This window comes from Schistocerca gregaria, chromosome X, assembly GCF_023897955.1.
Source record: "Schistocerca gregaria isolate iqSchGreg1 chromosome X, iqSchGreg1.2, whole genome shotgun sequence".
NCBI classification, from domain to species: Eukaryota; Metazoa; Arthropoda; class Insecta; order Orthoptera; family Acrididae; genus Schistocerca; species Schistocerca gregaria.
The window spans coordinates 331,956,704-331,981,083 of record NC_064931.1 but is presented as its reverse complement, the minus strand read 5'-3'; the positions used below and the strand labels follow the sequence as shown (position 1 = coordinate 331,981,083).

At 36.3% G+C, this 24,380-nt stretch overlaps 1 protein-coding gene across 1 annotated transcript in view; it reads left to right on the top strand.

Moving 5' to 3' along the window:
- Nucleotides 1-12,339, top strand: part of LOC126297714 (patched domain-containing protein 3-like) — a 570,171-nt gene extending 557,832 nt beyond the window's left edge. The window contains exon 18 of the mRNA XM_049988846.1: nt 9,780-12,339. Within this exon, the coding sequence (XP_049844803.1) occupies nt 9,780-9,826 (47 nt within the window). The 3' untranslated portion in view covers nt 9,827-12,339. The remainder of the gene's footprint in view (nt 1-9,779) is intronic.
- Nucleotides 12,340-24,380: the final 12,041 nt, after the last annotated feature.

Here is a 24,380-nt window from a genome sequence, read left to right as displayed (position 1 = left end):
CAACAGCATTAAGCTGTGATCTGCAGAAGTAACTGTGAAGAACATAGTTTTCATGACAAATTTATTTTTAGAAAATTAGGCGTTAACAGAAAACATTATCCTCTAGCTTTTGAGCTCTGGCTCGTCTTCTAACTAAAGGTACACATATTCACACACACAACCACTCAGGCACCCAAATGTATACTACCATGGCTGGAGTGAACATCTGTTTATACTATATAAGGAAAATTATTCACCACGTAGATGAGGTGTTGAGCAGCTGATAGACAAATAGATGAGACTGAAAATGCTGATATCTATCAGGCAAAGACCTGTCAACCTTCTTAGCCAAAACTGACAATAAGCCAGCATTGAGCCACCAACCCCTCCAACCAGAAACCAACCAAAAGCCAACTTCGAACCTCCATTAAAAACTACTCTCCTCCTCCAAATTCCTACAGTGGAAACCAACTCATCTGACTAAAAGCAAATATTGAAACTTAGGGCATTGTTCAAAAGTTAAGTAGTGTTTTTAGTCCCTTTGATGTGCCTATAGACTATTCATGCCTGATTTATATGGTGCATTGTTACTGGCACTCCTATTATTCATATTTCACCAAGGATGTTTCATTATTTTATAAATGAAAGTAATGGTTCTCTGATTTAGCTAACACACAAACATACACAAAAAGACTCACTAAATCATGATCTCTCCTTCCTTCTGAGTAAGGATGTTTAGAATATGATGAACAGTATTTTACATGTCTTAAGCAATTTTTTCCTTAGAAATCATTCACAGTTAAATCTAAAAGTACGACTATCCAGTACAGTCATTAGTCTCTTTGAGTTTGACCTTGTATCATAATAGTTTTAATCCTTCACACAACACGTGGACCTCAATGTTAGATGAACAAACTCCCAAGCCAAACCTACACAAATCCCCCATGTCAGTAATAAATGTATCTCTTTATTTTAACAGAAGAGGAGAGGGAAATGTAAGACAGAAATTATAAAAGAGGGAGGAAAGAAAGAGTGCAGAAACTAGTTTAATCTTGAGGCTAAGAGTAATCTACGATTGCAGCAAGTGTGAGAGACATTAACAAGTATTTTGTACACTGAAAGTATGGTATCTTCCCATTGTTTTATTGTTTATATGTATACACATTTATCCATTTGAAAAAAAAAAAAAACAACTGTTGAATAGAACTATTTCAGAAAGTAGCATGTTTCAAATCTTTGTACATTTTTCTTTGTCTGAAATATGACATGCTAATGAAAGTGTAGAACAATGGCTGTAAGGGCATGTTATGACATTTTAGAGTACCATGCATGAACTCCTTCAACACAATAAATGTAAATTTCATTGAGAAATTTGTTATTTTATGCATTTATTTCACCTGACATGCTTAAGGCCTTCTCTTGTGTCTAATGAGACATTTTCAGTGAGTCACAATTTGTACAGTACATGAGCAATATGCACTTATGAGATGAAACATTATGACCAAAGCAAAGTGTGAAACTGAATGCCATCTAGTGCAAGTGCCGACATATGACTCACTAAGGAAAATATACGAATACAGCAGAGACAAATGGAGAATCCATCTAGCAATGATGGGGAGACTACAAGGGGGTGAGGTGTTGGATGTCTATTGTCCATGTCTCATCACAAAATGTGGAGGTCAGAGGCTTGCCTGTTCTGTAATGCAGTATAGGCACCGTTCTGTGGCAGATATGAGGACAGAATGCAACACTAGTGCAGGCCCAAGTGTTTCAGAGCACACCATTCAGTGCACATTGATTTTAACAGGAGACCACACAGCAGATGGTCCTTTGTCTTCCCATGTTCATCAGTTTTGATTACAGCTGATATGGGATCATCGAGATTGGACTGTAGCACACTGGAAACCTGTCACCTGATTGGATGAACTGCATATCTTGTTACATCAGGTCATGGTTGTCTTTGGATTGCCATCATCCAGGTGAATGACTGCTCAATGCTATGGGGAACATTCACCTGGGCTTTGACTGGACCTGTCCTAGAAGTCAAAGGCACCATGACAGCTGTGGACTACGTGAACATTACTGCATTCCACCTACATCCCTTCATGCCTGAAGTCTTAGCAAATGGTAATGACATCTTCCAGCAGGATAACTTGGGATCTAACTATTGTTTATAAAATGTGAACCCCCCACCAGGAGATATACTTATATTGTGAATGTTGGTTATCCAGGGTTGCAGGTCAGTGGATACATTTTATTGTTGAGGTGAATTTGATTTTATAGGTAACAATAAAAACAATCCATAATGAGTACAACAACAACAACAACACAAGTATGATATACTGAAATATTTTGCTTGTTTGGTATTTCCAGAATTAGGCAAAAACAATACATTTCCATTTGTAATATATAGTCTGCTTGCTACACCCATCAAAATCATGTCAAGACTCTCCCAACTGCCCACACAACACCTCACTTTCAGATGAGACTGCTGCCTTTATTCTGGTGGATTATGATGTCATCTTCATGGCATCAAACAAGCCTAAGGTCAGGGTTACAAAGTGCTGTATGAATCAAATTCAGTTTCATTTAATTTAAGGTAGGCTGACGGTGAATTACACAAATAATTTTGTGCATCCAAATGACATTAGAAATCCCTCACAATTACCAATTTTGTTCACATGAAAATCATGCTTATGACATATTTATTCAACTAGTTGAGAGGGGTGGAAGGGCCAAAAACTGATTAAAAAAGGAAAACTTTAGCAAAATAACAAAATAAAAATCAAATGGAATATTATTGTGATGTATACCAAAGAACTCTGTGTGATCAGAGGATTACGAAACTAAAATTGGATTGTGTCTAGGCAATGTACTATGAAGAGTCATCAGTGTAGCTTCAATGATGTTTTTATTAACTTATAGTAGTTAAAACATTAAAACTAAGATGAGCAGTGCACTCAAATCAGGCTTTGCGGGTTTGGGTCATGGAAGTTATCCTCCACAAAAACTTATGGCACTGTGAATAAGAAATTGTGGTGAGATCCAATATATGATAGTAAATTGGTGTATAATTTCTAAAAGAGAAACAAAATATGAACACTTTAATCCCAATAAGAAAGCTGATAAAGTAATTACAACTAAAAAGATCAATACGGTGATCGATGGAGAACTTCAAGCAATTTTATGTAGTGGCCAAAAGTGTTTATGTTACACCAGAAGCAACTTTTCTTACATTGCATTTTGGTTATACTTTACACAGGAGTTTTCATCTGAAGCCATCACTTTGGAACAGATCAAATGGTCACAACTGATCTCATGTTTATGAGGAGAATGGCGAATTCAAAAGAATTAAATCACAAACTATCTATGTCACAAGGCCAGAATCATGCTGCAGTAGTTTGCTGAGCATGATAGCGAACTCACATTGCTGTCCTGGACAACAAATTAATCTGATTTGGACAAGAAGTTGACTGGTTGTAGCATAACTGTTACCTGTTCAAATATGTCCTTGGTAGTTGCGACTCTGTCAAATCTGGCTGAAAAGTTTGAAAGTAGGCCATTTTAAATTATATGATCCAAACTGAGATTACAGTTCAGACACCTTAATTGCACTTTGAGTACTGAATGAGCTAATGTTTATGACCAGATCCAGTCTTATTTACTTAAACTACACATAGATAATCAGTTAGCCACATACTACACTCAGTTGATGACTATAATGTGATTGCTTGAGAGCAGTATTATAACACTGAAGTGACACAAAGGTTCACATATGGCAAACATATATAAATACACAGTCTCAGAATTATACTCTTAAATCACTGTCCTTGAAGACTGAAAGTCATATCAGTATGAAGATGATCTGCACAGCAAGTAACTGTTGGAAACAATAGTTCAGTCTGACGCTATTGTCACAGCAGGTGATAACCATTATTAAAGTTTGATGCAGTCCATGGTACTAATTACATGTCCACAGTCCAATTAATAATTTAAAACTATCACTGAATCATGGCTTGAACTCCTGGACATGAAATTTAGATAAAACGCAATACATTTTATGACTCATAATTTGTACTGCATCATCTGCAGTACTTCATCCCGTATTTTCGGACATAGATGTTGCTCCATCCAAATTCACTGCAGACTGAATTTAAATGGCTTGCACCCTGCCCCCTTTTTAAGTTTATAATAACTGAACTTGATTTTAGCTGTTGTTGTTTGTTGTATTTTCATAAATTAAAAAAAGAGAGAGAGAGAGAGAGAGAGAGAGAGATTTATATTTCTGAGTAACTAAGTAGTGGTAGAAGATTCATTTGAATGAGAACTTTTAGATGTAACAATAATTTATATTGAATTAAGCTATCTAGTTTGTCTAAATATGGGACTCTCTTTAAGTAACAATGTCTGAACTAAAGATGTTAATTGCTCTGGAATTAAATGAGTGCAAATCTTGCTAATGTATTTTCATCACATTTTCATCACTAGGTGTATAATGCTATAGTTATTTACATGCCGTTTTCATCTGTTATATTGGGAAGTTAATAATCCGGTATATGTTTACAAATGAACAGTAACAACAAAATCTGAAATTATTGATGTTTTGTAATTAGCACAGTTTTCAGGCAAACTAGTGTGTTGATTAACTCCTGATAACCAAAAGAATGTAATAGATAATAAAGTTACTTTGGATAAGCCCTGGGTCAATATATGGGAACTTTGGTACCGTCTACAAGCCATGTAAGTGAGCATGTTGGAGATATCACAAAATTTGGAAAAAATTGATATTAATTTTGGGGGCAAGAAAAACATAACAGCAGGAAAGGATCCACCTGCTTTGTTACATGGTCTGGGGAACAGAGTTAAATATAATACAAGAATAAGATTATTAGATAAGGTGGAAAGAAGCAAACAAAATAGAAAGAGACAAGCAGACCATGGATAGTTTAGTGTGACAACGATAATGATTTCCTGCTGGACAAAAAGGAAAACAGCTGGCGTGTGCTGAGAAGGAAACTACACAAATGATAACAGAGAAAGCTTTAATTTACTCTTAAATGTGGAGTGGTTTTGGATAAAACACAGGTTACCAGATAGTTGGTCCCACAGTCACATGGCTGAAATGGAGGAGATGAAGTATGATTTGGTGTTATGCTAAGGTACAGCCAAGATGCTGGATGTATTTGATATGTTATTGCAGTTATGGAATGATGATAGATATTTGATATGTGGGGAGAGGTACTGGTGACTTGATGACTAAGAAAGTGATGAAGTAAACTGATTGTGAAAATCACATTTCCTATCTGGTCACATCAAGCCTAATTGAGCATACAAATGACTAACATAGTTAAACAACCAAATGTTACACACACATTTTACATAAGCATTAATAGCTAGCTCAGGTCATCTGGAGTTTTTACTGTTTGTGCAATGTTGAATTGCATCACAGTAGTAGAGATCTGGTATGACTAAAGTGTGTACAAACTTTTGTTTAATTTGAGGGAAAAATGTGTTTCCATATTTTGTATTGCATGTAGGGGAGAGAAAGATTTCCTGTACGCTGCAACAGTCTATTCTGGCCAATTTAAATGCTCATCCAAGATTTTACAAGTATCTCTAGTTTCTCTTTCATAAAATAATTGTATAACATTAAAATTAATTGAAATAACTGTTTCACAAAAATGTCCATTGATCAACTTTCAGTGTGATATGAGGATTTAAGACCAAGATTCTGTGCCCTTTGTGATACTGAGGAAAGGTCAACATTCATATCTGATATGGCAGTAGCAATGTCCTTATGGTGGGCACTTAGATACAACTGTGTGTCATCAGCATATAAGAATGAGTCATGTATAAAATATAATTGATATATAGAGAGAAAAACAATGTTCGAACACTGGACTTGGGGATTCTAGGAAGCACTTCTCTTTGTGATAACTTCTATGACCCAAAGATAACTTGTTGACATCAGTTTCTGAGGTAGCTGCTGAAGCACAGTGTTGGACTGTTTGAATTCAGATTTTTTCTGTTCCCATGAGTAATATGTCCAAATGAACAGTATAAAATGGTTTTCTGAAATAGAGCAGTGTCATAATCGATACTTCACCTCTGTCCGTGGCATGTTTCATGTCAATCACTATGATTAATGAAATTGCTGTGCAATGATTTCTTCAAAAGCCTGATGATGATGTCATGGATGTCATAAGTTTAAAGGTAATCCTTCAGTCATTTATGAACAATGCACTACAGGGCCGTAGGTACCACAGGTAATATGCTGATTGGTCTATAGTTGCCTGGTGATTTTGGGTGCTCATTCTTTGGTATTGGCTGAATTAAGCTTTAGTTCCAATCAGGAAAATATGTATTGCTGTCAAGAGACATATTTACATTGTCTGTGAGAACTAAAATAATGGTACTGGCAAATTTTTAATCATACTTACTCCATCATCACATAATGCCTCAGAAGAACTTTTGACATTTGCTTTCTATACTTTGTTTGTACAAACATGTTTTAAGAAAAACACTTCTGTATAGAAAGTGCGCTATCTTGTGGCTGATAATTTATTGCAAGTTGAGAGTAAACTACTTTTGGGACAAAGTAATTTAATTCATTTGCGGAAGCTTGAAAGCAGCTGCATATTTTTCTTTTTCCGTATTGAAACTGTGCAGTTGTTTCCTCATCACTCCAGGATTCAACTTGCTGCTTATGGCAGAGTGAGAAAGTGTAATTTAGCATTGCATATGTTTTGCTTCAATTTCTTCTGCAGCTTGCTGTATACTTTGTATGGTTCAGATGTTGATTTTGCTTGAATATTCTATATGAAGAGTATTTTTAATTCATTATCTGAAATAGTTCCATAGTCAGCCATGGAGTATTTGACCTACTCTTTCACCACTGCATAAAAATACTGAGATTTAATAATGTTGAGCAAACACCACTGGAAATAGTGGTACAATTTGTCCAAGTTATTCTCAATACCACGAGAAAATGAAAAAGTTGTGCCTCGTCACTGTGTGATAGTACGATTCTTAAAACTTGTGAAAATTGTCTGCTACTTATCTTTTTCTCTTGCTCACAGTTTTTTCAATAAATCTAGAAGTTTTCTCAATATATCTGGTTGATTCAGTATGTCTTGAGGTGTATTTCCTGCTTTAAGAAGAGACGTACAGGATCAAGTTTTCTGATGTGCATTAATATTAAAAATGAAACATTGCAAGATTTTTTACCATTTTAATAAGATCTTTTGAAGAACAGTTCACAGTATACATAAACTTGAGATAAAAAAATTCCCAGCAAATATGTCCACCCTAACACAACAGCAGCTCACAATACACTCTCCTCACAACTACTGCAATGCACGAAAAAGGAAAGTGATCAGAGAGACAACTTGCTATACAAAAATGTATTTTGACAGTATAAAAAGTTTTCTCTGAGTATAATTTAGAGTTTTGAGTGTGCTGTCATAATTCAGAAAATTAATTCTGAAAGTAATTGCAATAAACATTAAAACTAACAATAATTCGCATTATTAGTTTTGAAATTATAAAATATGTTTGACAAATTTTAGTATTACAATATTTCACCCAAAACAACTCTTCATTATATATTTTTACATTTGTATATAAACAAATTACAATTTAATATCTTTGAGAACATAAATGAAAATCTGAAATTAACGTTGTGCAAAAAATGGTACTAGATTTGGTGGTGACTTTATTGTATGTATCATGGTATAAACTAAAAATAAAAGTGTGCCACTGACCAGTTCCATCTAATATTGACTCACTACTTGTATCCTACTATCACATGTCTGAATAGGCCTGTTGTAGGGAATCATGGGTAACCAGTTTTAATTTTTCTGAATGTTATTAGGTGAGACTTTTCTCTTGTGGTGTGTGTTGAGTACATCATGTGTAGAAAAGCCTGGAGCAGAAATCTTTCTGGTGCAAATTACATTATCTGGGGTATTTGATGATATTATATGTATAAGAGTGTGGTTGTGTGACAGTTGATGGGTTGGATCCAGAGATATTATTATAATGGAACACAAAGATTTTTAACTGAAGGACTCTCCTATAATAATCAAATGCTCTTACTGTGACATGAGGGAAGGATAATATTCTACTGATATTGGGCAGTTTGTTGTAGATTACTGTAATTAAAAATTTCTGATTAGATTCATTTCCCAAGAAATAGGAACTCTGCTTCTCTTCCATCATTTGCATCTGACATACTTTGTATTTTTGGTTTTAGATCAGGTCAAACATATGCCCCCCCCCCCCCCCCCAACTGCTCCCATGATGGGTTATGCTGCATACAAACCCTTAGAAGTGTATAACCTGTGAGGCAGAGAGAATCCGAGTAGATTTTTGGTTTGAGCCACAGAAGAATTACTTGGTAATTCAACAGGTGGAACAAGCTCTAAAACTCATCAAAGTGAGCTGCTAACGATTGCATGTTGACATAAGCAAAAAGTAAGTCACACTCATGTCACACTGTGGCCACATGAAGGCTGAACTCTGTCGCCTCTAGTTGCTAACTAGAAGTGAGACAAAGGTCTTTATTTGCTGCAGTACACATTCTGCGAGGGTGACCAAAGTTACCATTATCCAGGCTCTATACCATGACCATCTGCCACCTTTGGTAAATGATGGACTGGCTAATAGAAAGTATCTCAAAGGAATGGGCCATTTAATGGAAAGGTGTAATTCTCAACAAGGTGGGGTTTATAGGTATTTCTTGAAGTGTTTATATCTGCCTTAAGCAGTAATTGAGGAGTGGCAGAGGAAAAGGCTTTAATGTAACTGATTAAAGGTTTCAAAAATAAGTGTCACTGGAATTATAAGTTGCTGCTAGAAGAGATAAAGCAAAGAAAAACATTAATTAACTTGTAACAGATAACACAAATTATATTTGTTAAAGAAGTAGACAATAGTAGTGAGGAAATTGAAAAATGTAAGATAAAGATGATAGGTATAGATTGAGTAAATTTTTGATAATATAATAGGTCAGTACTAACTAGACTGAAACATGTACAAACATAAAAAACTTAAATAATAATTAGCAATACAATGCAGTATAACAATTGAGTAAACTCATAAAAAATACAGTGAACAAAAAACTAAGGTGTAAATCGTTTTTGTCTGACAAGATTTCATATAATATCTGTTAGTTCAGAAATATTCATTATTGATTTCTGTCCTCCTGCAGTCTGCAATATTATTCTGAGAGATTGAAAAGTTCAATAATTTTAGCCTTTTGAATGTAAAGGTATCCCCTGACGGTAGTTCCTATCTTGGCAAATTTCCTCTTCTAGAGAAGCACACATGGTATTTGATTATTATGGGCCAGGGTTTTGGGGCACTTAATAGCCTGAGTCCTGCAAAACAGCTTATGTCAGTATCAGACACATTTACCTATATGCTTCTCAAGTGCAATAGTGATGAACAAATCATCGCACACAATTCCTTCTCTGAAACTGCTCTCTTCTGTTGGTGGTTGCAGATAGTTTATTTTCTAAGTTGACTAAATTTTTCATCACTAAGTTCATGATTAATTTCAGAAATATCTCATTTTTAAAAACATGTTTCATCTTTTTTTACTTATTTTCAAATGACCACATCTTCAGTTTCAACACTTTTTTGTCCAATCATTTGTTAATTAAGATGAAGTTTGAATTAGTCTATGCAAAAACTGACACAGAATAAAATCTACATTCTGTTTGGTTCTTCCAAATGTCATTTAAAACTTACATCTCTCATCTTTCCATGTGTTTACCAGATTTTTTTTTCTGTTTCAGATAAAAGTGCAGTTGATTCTACATTTGTTGACTTAATACAGAAGTAACTGTGCAAAAGTGATTCTACATTTTGGACATAATATAGATGTAACTTCCCAAAAAGTGTAGTGCTTTCAAGTACTACATTCCAGAAGATTTGAGTACAAATGTGGGAGTAACACAGAGTCAGTGTGTGTTTATATATCTCCCAGATCTTGCTCCTCAAGTGTGAACTGTGCACTGGGTTTAACTGGTGTTATAAAATGTTACTTAGGCATGTGCAAAGCAGATTTGATCATCATCTGCTGTTTTTATATAAGTGAATGAAAGATTGTTATGCCATGTGAGTAGTCAATCACGAGGAAAATCAACAGATAAAGGAATTATGTGAATCAAAATTCTAATTTCATTTAATATGTTTGGTGAATGGTTTCACAAAAAAAGAAAATGGAAGATGAAAACAAGACACTTTCCTTCGCCATCAAACTGATCACTATTCACTACAGAGTTCTTTTAGCAATGTTTATAAAGTTTCTGTGCGATTCTTACATTTTTGTGAGCTGTAGACTGCATCGTGTTGTAAAACGTATGCACATTTCATCCACTACTGCAGGATGCCTTCATCAAACTACGCAAGTCCACTTGAAACTGTCAGTGAAGACTTCTATGGAAGCACTGATGCCATAGTCTGATATCTGCTAATGTGTGAAGCAGACAACTGTATATTATTACCATGGTGATTGACTACCCTATACAAGAGAAACTGGTAGCATGGTGCGACATTCCTATGATGATGATTTGCTAAAAACGTAGCAAGCAAGTGAAATGTGCCAATGAAATCTCCAGCAAGTTATATTTTTATTGTTTTCTGTTTATTAGTAAATTTGTGTATCAGAAATAGGGATCCAATTTTGTACTTCCTCAGATCTTTGTAAATGATGTCATTAATGTTATGCTTGTCATTCTTCAGTTCCTCCAATATAAATCTCAGACAATAGTTGGGGCAGAATCTGTTGCACTTTTTCCTACATTATTTTTCCTTGCACTTGTTGATTGCAAATCCGAATGTGGGATATCATTAATAGTTTCACTTTTATCCAGAAAGTATCTGAATCATCTTTAAACTCGTATTTTGATCAAAACTTTTAGTCTCTACATTTTTGCCAATGGAAAGTATGTTTAACTGACTTCAAAAGGCAAACATGTTCTTCACGGAAATGATTTGGTCAAATGTGTTGTTTCTTGACAAATCTTTTCACGTAAGTGCACTTAAATGCTTTTTTGACACAAAATACCACCTAGATATCAATCAACTCACTGGATATTTTAGGTACAGCTTGTACCTTATACAAATAACAGAATATATATCACAATACTGAGTTGACAAATGACTTATTAGCAATAAAAACAAGATGTGGTCTTTTATTTCAAGTTGGCCAATCATTTATGCTCTAAAACAAGACATGCAAGTATCTGACAAGATTAACTGTTAATTTGTGTGAAATGTATTTTTGTACGCTCAGAACAAATGTTCTTGATAGCTACCTATACAACAACTTCCAAAGAATATTTTCCATTAGAAAAGAGAGAATACTTGTCAAACATTACTACTTTTCAGAATATGTAATTCAATTGGCAATATTTTAACAAATTGGTCTTGTTTGACTAATTATTTCATTTACGTGGAATTAAGCAAGTTTCTAATTCTCCCTGAATTTACTATAGCCAGTGACAGCTCATCTTCTGTCCATAATGTGTGTTCCACACCCTTCTGCCAATACTACCTGTCTCTTGGTTGCTCTTTTCTCCAATTTTGTAACAAAACTTATTGTTTGTGGATTCCTCAATCACACATCCACTGTTTTGTGGAACTACGGACTTATTGTTAAGAACCTAGTGCTCTAAATAATATGTAAATCAACATGCAAGCAGAACACACGGGACTTTTTAACTTGACACAAAAAAGATTCTCATACCAATTATTGTTTAAAAAATTATCACTTTACATACCGATTTCTTTTTTGGTACCTGCAAAAATTCTTAAATCTATGAATTCCCTGTTGTCTGGAGAAAACAAGACTGACATAGGCTGTTGTTAGGACAACATTCTGTAAGAAAAGGACAGACACTGTTTTTGTGGTTACACTATAGTTATGGAATTTTGACAATTCAATTACAAGAACATTACTTGTAGGAAAGACAGTTGCAGACCCTCATTATTGGTAAATGATCTATAAAAAAACTAGTATTAAATGTGATACTTGTCAATAATCGTGAAAAATTCTATTACAAAATGATAACAATAGCATGCAAGTGTGATGTAACAAAATCATTTCAAGTTCTTAGCAGTCTACTTGAATGCCACATTTATCCCTTTAGTATTAAAAGACTGTCAATTAAGTAGTGTTCATCGCTTTATTTTTGGGCATTGTTGTGGTGCATTTAGTGTACCCATTGCAAAACACAACATTCACAAATATTTATGGTTGTGACACTCTTCCTGCAATACGCAACAATTTTTTCGTCCAGTCCATTAGCTGTCTTGAAACTCATGGAATTACTGGTCTCCTATTAAATTCCAGACAAATTACAGCATTTGCACATGCCTTTGTATTGCATGATAAAAAGTTGTTACAAGAGGTACATGTGACATACAGTTTTCCACTTGGGCATGTAACTGATTGTTTAATCTGTCTTACAACATATTGTAAATTAAGAATAATTATTGTATAGTAATTCCTTCAAGTTTTGAGACAGAAGTTCACTCTAAAGTGGAATTTACACTGTGATTCTTGTATATTTTTTGAAGTAGGTAATATAAAAGCAAAGTGAAGAATTCCTTGCATATATATATATATATATACATATATAAAACATATATATTTTCTGTGTGTTTTTATTGGAATTTGAATGGTTATTTTTTGAAATATGTCAGTGCATCTGGTGCTCATTGACATATTCACTTTCTTGCAAAAAAAAAAAAAAAAAAAAAAAAAAAAAAAAAACCCTACAAAACAATATACCTTCAATATTTGGTATATGACTACTATGTGTGTTCACATCTTTCCTTATAAGCACAAATTTATCACACCTAATTTACAAATTTAGCTGTAAATGAGATGATTCATAATAGTTTCCTTTAAGTTCATGTTGTGAGTTTGGTTGAGTTTTTCCCCATTGTACTTTATATAGAATTAAAATTTATTACATTTCATGTTTCATCAATTTTTACATAACATGGTAGACTTGTTACAAACAGGGAAGCTACACAGATATTTGTTGAATTTTAAAGCTTCCAATACTTGCACTTTTTTCTTTTTTTTTTCATAAACTGTTCACTTTCAGTTCTTGAATTTCAATATTTCAAGCAAGTGAAGCCCTACAAGACTGATCATAAAGTATAGTCACATATACATAGTCTATGTTGATATTATATGCCATGCAGCGCTGTTTCTTTTTGTTGTCCAAGAAATCCAATTTATTTCACTCCATGCACTATTGTAAATATCTACATGCAATTTTTGTATACTTTTTTAAGTAAAAAAAAAGAAAAGGTATGTGCAGCTCGCTGTTGTATCTTTAGGACAGCTGAACAGTCAGAGACTTATTTATCACACTCCTAAAATGTATTGATTTTCTATGTTGATACACAGAGCTGTAAAGAATGTATAACATCATTTTTTCTAGGAAACAGCTATCAACATTTACTTCATTTGCCAAATTAATATTACAAGTGGTACTGGTGATATAAATCACCTTCTTCAGTCATAAAAACAAATACCTGGAAAAGTAATCAGTTACATTTATTGCGTATTCAACCCAACAGGAAATTGTAAAGCTTCTTGGTACTATTTCATAGTAAACCTTAAAAATTGTTAACAGAGATCTTAAATATTTATTTCTCTCAAATCAGAAAATCCCTATATGTAAAAAAATTAGGAAAACAGTGCTTTATTGGAGCAGAAATTCACTGTAGATTTGTATCTCATGAGTGAATGTGACATCTCTCTATAAATGTTACCAAACTGGTATTCATGAAACTAAAATATCTTTATGTTTAAACTTTCTGATTAGTTTGATGAAAGATTAAGCTGAATTTGTACCCATGATATTTCATAAGCCCAGTATTAAAATACTTTTAATTAATTAGCATTAGTGGTAGAGCGCACATTTTTGCTCAATTAAAAAGAACACAGATCATTTCATTTTGCATATGTTATTGATGTGAATTTTTGCTCAGTTATAAAGAACATAGAACATTTCATTTTGAATGTTACTGATGTGATGACAATAATATTTTATATGGAACCTACAATGAAATAACTATGAAACTAGTGATCCATTTGATGAAGCATGGGATGAGCTAAATATAACTTACATGTAAGCTAAATATAACTTACATGTAAATTTCCACAGGTGATGAAAGTAATTGTCAAACTGAAAATTTTTATTGTTCATCCTGTACATTGTGTGTGTTAATGTAAGCATGATTATGTGAAAACTGTAATGCGACCATTGTAAGAGAACTGTACTCTCACTTATTTTCAAAAATGTTCCAGCAGTTACTGATAGGAAACTAACCTTTTCCAAGAACATTTGTCTGAAAGAAATACTCCTTTTGAATGAGTCTTCATGTATTCTTAGGGACTTTATGTGTAATTCTGATTGCTGTGACGTTCTATCTGTGATAATTCCTAGATGTTCACTAATGTTGTTACATTGTGACCAAAATGCGGAAAAAAGCTCACAGGTAACAACTGTTGTCTTATTTAATGTTTTGAAACAAATTCTTCAGAGAACTTGACATACATTTGATATGTGTATTTTAAAACTTTTTGAAAGAGCTGGATATTGAATTCTATGTTTCATGTTTCCCCTGAATCTCTGGAATTATCTGCCAGTTTTTTTGTGCGCGGAAATTGTAAATATCATTACAGGTTCGAGATTTTTATGACTGTAGCAGACATATTTTTAATTCTTGCATTTAGAAACTACATCTCAGTATTAAAAGTTGAAGAACTGTCAGAGGTTGACTTGATCTGTAACAGTACATGTTAATACCTGAGTTAATACCTCATCAATGTATCAATTGTTTTCATTAATATTCATTTGTTCATTGAAAAATGTATATTGGTATATGTATTACATCCACACATATTTATTTGTTTGGTAGCTTGCTGAATGATTTGCAAGATGTATTATGTCGGTGTGTGTGTTTGTGAAGTATTTGTATCATTTGTTACTTTAGGTGTTTAATATGTACTAGTCATTAAAAGTCTGGATTAAAAAATAAATGACAATTAATAATTAAAAAATAAATTCTGCATTTATTTGTGTGTTCTAAGCTGGTCTAAACCTTTTACACAATTGTAAGAAATTGCTGTTGTAAACCAAATAATGCTTTTCATACAGTTCTATGGTTTAGCTGCAATTTTCAAACTGTTTGAAAGATGAAAAAAAGTCTTTTTGGAGCAGTAGAGCTGGTTATTTCAACAGAAAGTACTCAATTGATGTAAGGATCTGCTCAGGGTGAATGAATGAATCAGATAAGGCTAGAATTGTGACTATGGGCTATTTAAAATATAAGTATTAAAAGGTTGCCATTCAATAATGTAAAGTTGTGTATGTATTAAATAATTACAACTGACCACCAGAAAAGAGAGGGAAAGCCACAGCTATAGTTTCCAATGCAGAACAATGAGTGAAAATAACAGCTGATTTTCAACTGTAATACATCATGGTAAGCTTCAGTAAAAAAGCAATATTTGTCTGCAAACCAAAATGTATATCATTCATGCACCTGCACCCAACACTAACCCACTAATTCACCCAACCATGCAACAACCAACCCACCACACTTCTGCATCACTGAACTGGCTCACCGTGGATAAGCATGCACCCACACCCACACCCACACCCACACCCACACCCACACCCAATTATTGTTTTGGCATGCATGTACGTTATCTTCCTGCCTCTGATAAGGTGTTTCTCTTTCTATTACACCATCTCTGGAACCAGGTGGAGGAGTTACGTGGGGTCAAGTCTGTATGCCAGTGTTGCTGATCTAATAACTCTTAAAGAAGTTGTGTTCTCATAGAGGTATGTGCCTGGTCATAGATCACTAATACTGAAACTTTTCCGTTTTTGCAATAATTCACAGCATATACTGTAACTACTGACTGTTGCTCCTAATAGATCAATCTGGGCCAGACTGGGACTCAAACCCAGATTTCCCACTTATTGTGAGCAGTAGCCTCACCATTTGGCTATCCATGCACGTCTCATAGCCAGATCCAAGTTTCTGTACATCGTCAACCATGTGTTCACAACCCATACTTGTACATCCATTATGTACATTCGCATACAGGGGAAACCTTTTAGTTGAAAAAGTCCAAATTTCGATGCAAAGTTCCTTTCAGACATACATGCATGCACGCATGTATGCATGTCCAAAAGGAACTCTGCATCATACTTTGGAACAACACAGCCACTGCAATATCGTAGTTATCTGCCAACACCGGCTGAGCAACTTTCAAGTAAAATGGCTCCCCTGTATGGGAACGTACATAATGGATGTATGAGTACAGGTTGTGGACACATTGTAGATGACATATGGAAGTTTTGGTCTGGCCATGAGGCACGCACAGATAGACAAATGGTAACACGACCACTCGCGATAATTGGGAAATCTGGGTTCGAGTCCTGGTCTGGCACAAATTTTCGTTGTTGTCATTCCATTATGCAGCTAATGGTAGGCCGTATTTGCAACTGTGAATACATTTCATATCTTTCATGATGGCTGTAGTCACTGCAGTGCCTGTTCCATCATAATTCAGAACTGTGAATGCATAGATGTGTTCTTTAATGCCTGTCAAAACATCATTTTGTAAAGACAGGAAGTGAGCAGTGATGCCGTCAATGGAATGAGGTAACTGTACTTTTTGGAGGATCACAAAAACAAGCTACATATCTGAAAATAATCATAAAAGACAGGTCACTTTCATAAATTTTGCAGATGGCAGATAAAACAGTAGTCATGTGACAAACACATACTTATTATTGGTCACGTGCTATATGAATATTAGTGTGAAAATTTTTTGGTGTGCATATAGATAATAAGATACAATGATATAAGATATTGATAAACTTAGCAAAGAATACAGTACAGCCTACATTGCATTTAAAATATATCTCTCATTCTTGATATATAGACAGATGATATAGTATATTTTATCTGCTGTCACAGCCTAGCATTTGAGAAAGGTATTTTATTCATTAGTAAATTGTAGATATTTCTCTGTAATTCCCTATGTCACCTCAGGCTGTCCAACTCATGGGTGTGCACAATGGAGCAGTAGAGCCAGCTGGGAGAAATAAATGTAGGCTGTATCTTAAGAGGTTTTGAGGCTAACGGGGAATTTTCCAGTGTGGTTGTGGATATACTCCTCGTATACATTCAAACTGATGGCATAAAATGTATTCACAGTAGCTAATACAAACAACAATCCGCTGTATAATGGAATGACGACAACAAAAATTTGTGCTCGACTGGGACTCAAATCCAGATTTTGCAATTATCACAAGCAATTGCCTTACCATTAGGCCTCTCTGAACATGACTCACAGCCAGACCCAAACTCCCATACGTCATCTGGCTGTGAGTCATGCTCACATAGCCTAATGGTAAGGCGGCCACTTGCGAGAAGTGGAAAATCTAGATACAATTTTTAATGTTGTCATTCCTTTATACAGCTGATGGCTGCCATGTTCACAACTGCAAATACCCTTCATGAATTTCGTGAATGCTGCAGTCACCTCAATGCCTGTTCTTTCAGACATGCATGCATGCATGTGTGAACATTGCACTTTGGAACGACTCAGGCACTGCAATATCATATTCAAATTGGTAGTATTGTACTCTTGGACTAATATGGTGAAGTATTGTGGGGTTGAGCTTGGCAGTGAGGAATGTGGGTTTGGCAGTGAGGAACATACACTGGGATTGAAAGCTGGATTGTTGTTGTGGTCTTCAGTCCAGAGACTGGTTTGATGCAGCTCTCCATGCTACTCTATCCTGTGCAAGCTTCATCATCTCCCAGTACATACTGCAGCCTACATTCTTCTGAATCTGCTTCGTGTCTTCATCTCTTGGTCTGCCTCTATGATTTTTACCCTTCATGCTGCACTCCAATACTAAATTGGTCATGCCTCAGAACATTGTCCTACCAAACGATACCTCCTCCTAATCAAACAGTGCCCTAATTCTATTCAATGTCTCCTCATTAATTATGTGATCTACCCATTTAATCTTCAGCATTCTTCTGTAGCACCATATTTCGAAGGCTTCTATTCTCTTCTTGTCTAAACTATTGATAGTCCCTGTTTCACTTCCATACAGGGCTACACTCAATACAAATACTTTCAGAAATGACTTCCTGACATTTAAATCTATACTCAATGTTAAAAAATTTCTCTTCTTCAGAAACACTTTCGTTGCCACTGCCAGTATACATTTTATATCCTTTCCATTTTGACCATCATTAGTTATTTTGCTCACCAAATAGCAAAACTCATTTACTACTTTAAGTGTCTCATTTCCTAATCTAATTTCCTCAGAATCACCCGATTTAATTTGACTTCAATCAATTAGCCTAATTTTGCTTTTGTTGATGATCATCTTATATCATCCTTTCAAAACACTGTGCATTCTGTTCACAACTGCTCTTCCAGGTCCTTAGCTGTCTCTGACAGAATTACAATGTTATCGGTGAACTTCAAAGTTTTTATTTCTTCTTCATGGATTTTAATTCCTACTCTGAAGTTTTCTTTTGCTTTCTTTACTGCTTGCTCAATATACAGATTGAATAACATCAGGGATAGACTACAACCCTGTCTCACTCCCCTCCCAACCACTGCTTCCCTTTCATGCCCCTCGGCTCTTATAGCTACCATCTGGTTTCTGTACAAATTGTAAATAGCATTTTTCTCCCTGTATTTTACCCCTGCCACCTTCAAATTTAAAAAAAAGTATTCAAGTCAACATTGTCAAAAGCTTTATCCAAGTCCACAAACACTCGAAACGTAGGTTTGCCTTTCCTTAATCTATTTTCTAAGATAAGTTGTAGGGTCAGTATTGCCTAACGTGTTCCATCATTTCTACGGAATCCAAACTGATCTTCCCTGAGGTCGGCTTCTACCAGTTTTTCCAATTGTCTGTAAAGAGTTCGTGGTAGTATTTTGCAGCCATGACTTATTAAACTGATAGTTCGGTAATGTTCACATCTGTAAACACCTGCTTTCTTTGGGATTGGAATTATTATATTGTTCTTGAAGTCTGAGGGTATTTCACCTATCTCGTACATCTTGCTCACCAGATGGTAGAGTTTTGTCAGGGCTGGCTCTCCAAAGGCTGTCAGTAGTTCTAATGGAATGTTGTCTACTCCCGGGGTCTTGTTTTGACTTAGGTCTTTCAGTGCTCTGTCAAACTCTTCACGCAGTATCGTATCTCCCATTTCATCTTCATCTACATCCTCTTACATTTCCATAACATTGTCCTCAAGTACACCACCCTCGTATAGACCCTCTATATACTCCTTCCACCTTTCTGCTTTCCCTTCTTTGCTTACAATGGGGTTGCCATCTGAGCTCTTGATATTCATACAAGTAGTTCTCTTTTCTCCAAACGTGTCTTTAATTTTCCTGTAGGCAGTATGTATCTTACCGCTAGTGATATATGCCTCTACATCCTTACATTTGTCCTATAGCCATCCCTTCTTAACCATTTTGCATTTTCTGTTGATCTCATTTTTGAGACATTTGTATTCCTTTTTGCCTGGTTCATTCACTGTATTTTTATACTTTCTCCTTTCATCAATTAAATTCAATATATCTTCTGTTACCCAAGGATTCCTACTAGACCTCGTCTTTTCACCTACTTGATCCTCTGCTGCCTTCACTGTTTCAACTCTCCACCGTACTTCTTTCCCCCATTCTTGTCAATCGTTCCCTAATGCTCTCCCTGAAACTCTCTACAAACTCTGGTTCTGTCAGTTTATCCAGGTCCCATCTCCTTAAATTCCCACCTTTTTGCAGTTTCTTCAGTTTTAATCTACAGTTCATAACCAATAGATTGTGGTCAGACTCCACATCTGCCACTGGAAATGTCTTACAATCTAAAACCTGGTTCCTAAATTTCTGTCTTACCATTATCTAACATAGCTGAAACCTTCCAATATCTCCAGGTCTTGTCCATGTATACAACCTTCTTTCGTGATTGTTGAACCAAGTGTTAGCTATGATTAAGTTATGCTCTGTGCAAAATTCTGCCAGGCAGCTTCCTCTTTCATTCCTTATTTACTGATTGTGTTTTATTCTCTTCCTTTTCCTACTATTGAATTTCAGTCACCCATGACTATTAAATTTTCGTCTCCCTTCACTATTGAGTAATTTCTTTTATCTCATCATACATTTCATTGATCTCTTCGTCTTCTGCAGAGCTAGTTGGCATATAAACTTGTACTACTGTGGTAGGCATGGGCTTCGTGTATCTTGGCCACAATAATGCATTCACAACAGTGTTTGTAGTAGGTTACCCGCACTCCTTTTGTTTTATTCATTATTAAACCAACTCCTGCATTACCCCTATAAGATATTGTATTCATAATGCTGTATTCACCTGACCAGAAGCCTTGTTCCTCCTGCCACCAAACTTCACTAATTCCCACTATATCTATCTGTAACCCATTTATTTCCCTTTTTAAATTTTCTAACCTACCTGCCCGATTAAGGGATCTGACATTCTACGCTCCCATCTGTAGAACACCAATTTTCTTTCTTCCGATGACGATGTCGTGCTGAGTAGTCTCTGCCCGGAGATCCAAATGGGGGGCTATTTTACCTCAGGAATATTTACACCCAAGAGGACGCCATCATCATTTAACCATACAGTAAAGCTGCATGCCCTCAGGAAAAATTACGGCTGTAGTTTCCCCTTGCTTTCAGTCATTTGCAGTAACAGCACAGCAAGGCTGTTTGGTTAGTGTTACAAGGCCAATCAGTCAATGATCGAGACTGTTGCCCCTGAAACTACTTAAAAGACTGCTGTCCCTCTTCAGGATTATGTTACGATAACTTCCAATTAGTAGACTAGCAAATGTAATAGGGACATCATTTGTGGGACCATTTCAAGCACCGTCGTGGCTTCATGAAGGGAATATGGCACCAGAAAGTGAGGTGATAAATTGGTGCTACTATTTAGGTTAAGCTTCGATACATATGTGCATATTGAGGATGGCACCAATAATATATGTGAAGAAGGATTGGTTGTAAGATGGCCGACATCGATGTTCGTTTGAGACAGCGTTGTGTAATTGAATTCTTGAATGCAGAAGGTGAATGAAATGGGATGACTGCTGTAGCAGTGAAATACATTGCCTGACAAAAATGTGAAGCACCCAGCAGAGTGGACAAAATGAAACTTCATACGTTGAGAGGGTATGTAATGTTACTTCAGAGATTACAGGACTGAATAAAATGTACAGTGAACTTGGCAGTATAATCCCACTCATCAGTATGACGTTGCACCCCCCTCTGGCCTGTTTTTGCACTAATTCAGTTGGGACGGGTGTCAAAAGCCATTATATCCACTCCTGAGGCAAGCTCACCAAAACTGTTTTAACAGGTCCTTGAAATCCCAGATACTGGTGTTGAGATGGAGTTGACCACGCTGGTCCCATATATCTTCTATTGGGGACCAATCTGGAGATCTTGCTGGCCATGGGAAAACCTTAGCATCATCTAGACTGTTGTAGAAACACATGCTATGTATGGACAATCATTGTCCTTTTGAAAAAGTGGTGCTATGATACTGTTGCATGAGGAGTAATACATGAATTTGCCGCATGCCTGTGACATACCATTGTACCACCAGAGTTACCCTAATTACTACACATTGTGAAGTGAAGTCGTACCAGATGGCTTTCCACACAATGATGCCTGTAGGATCATCACTGAGACTCTCCAAAAACTTGGAAGAAAGGGAACTCTCCCTAGGTCACCACCATAGTCACCTATGATGGTCATCTGAGGTAGCATTGAACCACGATTCATCACTAAACACAATGTGATACCATTTATTAACAGTCCATACTTCCTGGTCATGGCACCATTGAAACCACGGCCACTTGTGTTGTGGTGTCAATGGCAGCCTACATGTGGGATTGTAATTCCATTGTTTGGCTGCTGCTAGTCTCTGATCAGAGGTTTTGGATGATACAGACTGTTGCAGGGAGCCTATTACTTGTTCTCGGATGACAGGCACAGATGTGGAGGGTTACGATGTGCTTTGTACAGAATACGGTGACCCTCCCTTATGCTGGTCTGACATCACTGACCACAATCTTGATGACGAATAAGCCTGCACTCACATTCCCATGCAGTCCAACATTGGGCCAATGGTGCTTCCGAACGTCTTACATATCAGAATATTGTGCAGTTTGACCAGCTGGCCAAACTTAATATCTACGAGGGTCGGTCAAAAAGTAATGCCTCCCATTTTTTTTCTACTTAAAAAAATTAAGTTAAGTGAAAAATTTGAATTTGGCGCCATTCCTCAAACCTTCTTCTGCAATCCACTGCAGTAGTAACTTTCTGTGTCAACAGGTGGCAGCACAGCAGAAGTTTGTAAGATGGCCAACATCGATGTTCGTTTGAGACAGCGTTGTGTAATTGAATTCTTGAATGCAGAAGGTGAAACGCCCATACGCATTCATGAAAGACTGAACAAGGTGTATGGTGTTGTGACAGTGGATGTCAGCACTGTTAGACGATGGGTTCGTCGTTGTAAGGAAGCTGAAGGGCAAACACCGTTGACTGACGAAAAGCGGAGCGGCAGGCCAGTGAGTGCAGTGACTCCACACAACATTCAGCAAGTTGATGACATCATTCGTGGTGACCGTCGGGTGACTGCAGATGAAGTGTGTCGCATTATTTCTCTTAGTAAAGGCAGTGTGATCACGATTATTAAACAATTGGGGTACTCAAAAGTTTGTGCACGGTGGGTTCCAAGAATGTTAACCGATCAGAATAAAGAGGCAAGGAAAACAATAGCCTCCCAACACTTGCAGCGCTTCCGTTTGGAGGGAGATGAGTTTCTGAAAAAAATTGTGACCGGGGACGAAACATGGTTTTTTTTTTTAACCCGAATCAAAGAGGCAGTCAATGGAGTGGCGTCACACAAGCTCGCCGAGGAAGAAAAAATTCAAAACTGTGCGATCGGCAGTGAAAGTTATGGCAACAGTTTTCTGGGATACAGAGGGTGTGATTCTGGTTGATTTTTTGGAGCAGGGATGCACAATAAATTCTGTTCAATACGTCACAACCCTCAAAAAACTTAAAGCACGTCTTCAGCGAGTTCGCCCAACAAAATCAATGGCAGATGTTGTTCTTTTGCATGACAATGCAAGACCACACACCAGTCGTCACACCTCTGACGAGATTGTCAAAATTGGATGGGAAGTTTTGCCTCATCCCCCATACAGCCCTGACCTGGCACCATCAGACTTCCATCTGTTCGGGCCACTAAAAGAAGCTCATCGTGGGATTCATTTTGAAGATGAGGAGGCCGTCAAAACATCCGTGCGTCAATGGCTTAGGAAGCAGAGCTGTGATTTTTACCGTGCTGGGATACATGCCCTTGTTCAAAGATGGACCAAAACTGTAGAGATGGGCGGAGATTACATTGAAAAATGACAAAATGATCCTCAATGTTGTGGTTTTCAACTTATGTAATTGCATTTAAATTTCAGGACAATTAAACGTAGAAAAAAAAATAGGAGGCATTACTTTTTGACTGACCCTCGTACAATGAGGCACCTTTCAAACTCTGTCACATGTTGATAATGTTATCTCACATGTTGATAATGTTATTTCACATGTCTATGGGGCATATCTGTGTCCTTCACAGTGATCACTCAGTATGTGCTGCTGTTGATGCCACTTATATACACCCTTTCATGCCTGGAAACAACAATGAACATGAACAACATTAATGCAGTCTGGTGGCCACTCTACCTGTCATAGAGAGTAATCGTTTACAGACCGTTTGGTGTTTTGTACATGAACAAAGCTACTTTGACATTCAACCGAGTGCTTCCCCTCCTCCCCCCTCCCCCTTTCTTCAGGCAGTGTATACAGTATGGATGTTTCAAGGGATCCAATTGCAACTCTGCCTCTGGCTATTGGGTGGGAGGTAACCATTTTGTTGCAGGAACAGGGAAATATGCAGATGATGTTATAGCATTAGAAGAAAGATTCATTTAGAAAAAAGGCTTGGGTGTTACAGATTTTTGGCAAGTAAGTTTTTGTTGGTGTTTAAGGAATGGATTTGCATCATCGTGATGTCAGAGCAATATAAATGCAACGCACATAGGTTAAAACAGGATGGGTAAGTGGTTAAAAATGAAGTACGCCTGATTGTGGGATTAGGTGGATGATATGTTGATGTGAAAAGGTACATCATACTCCTAACGTCTGCCCATTGAGAATGACACATTGAATTTGGCAAAGAAGTATTCATTGCAATCATATACCTTGTCCGATTCTGAAACGTATAGACTGCTAC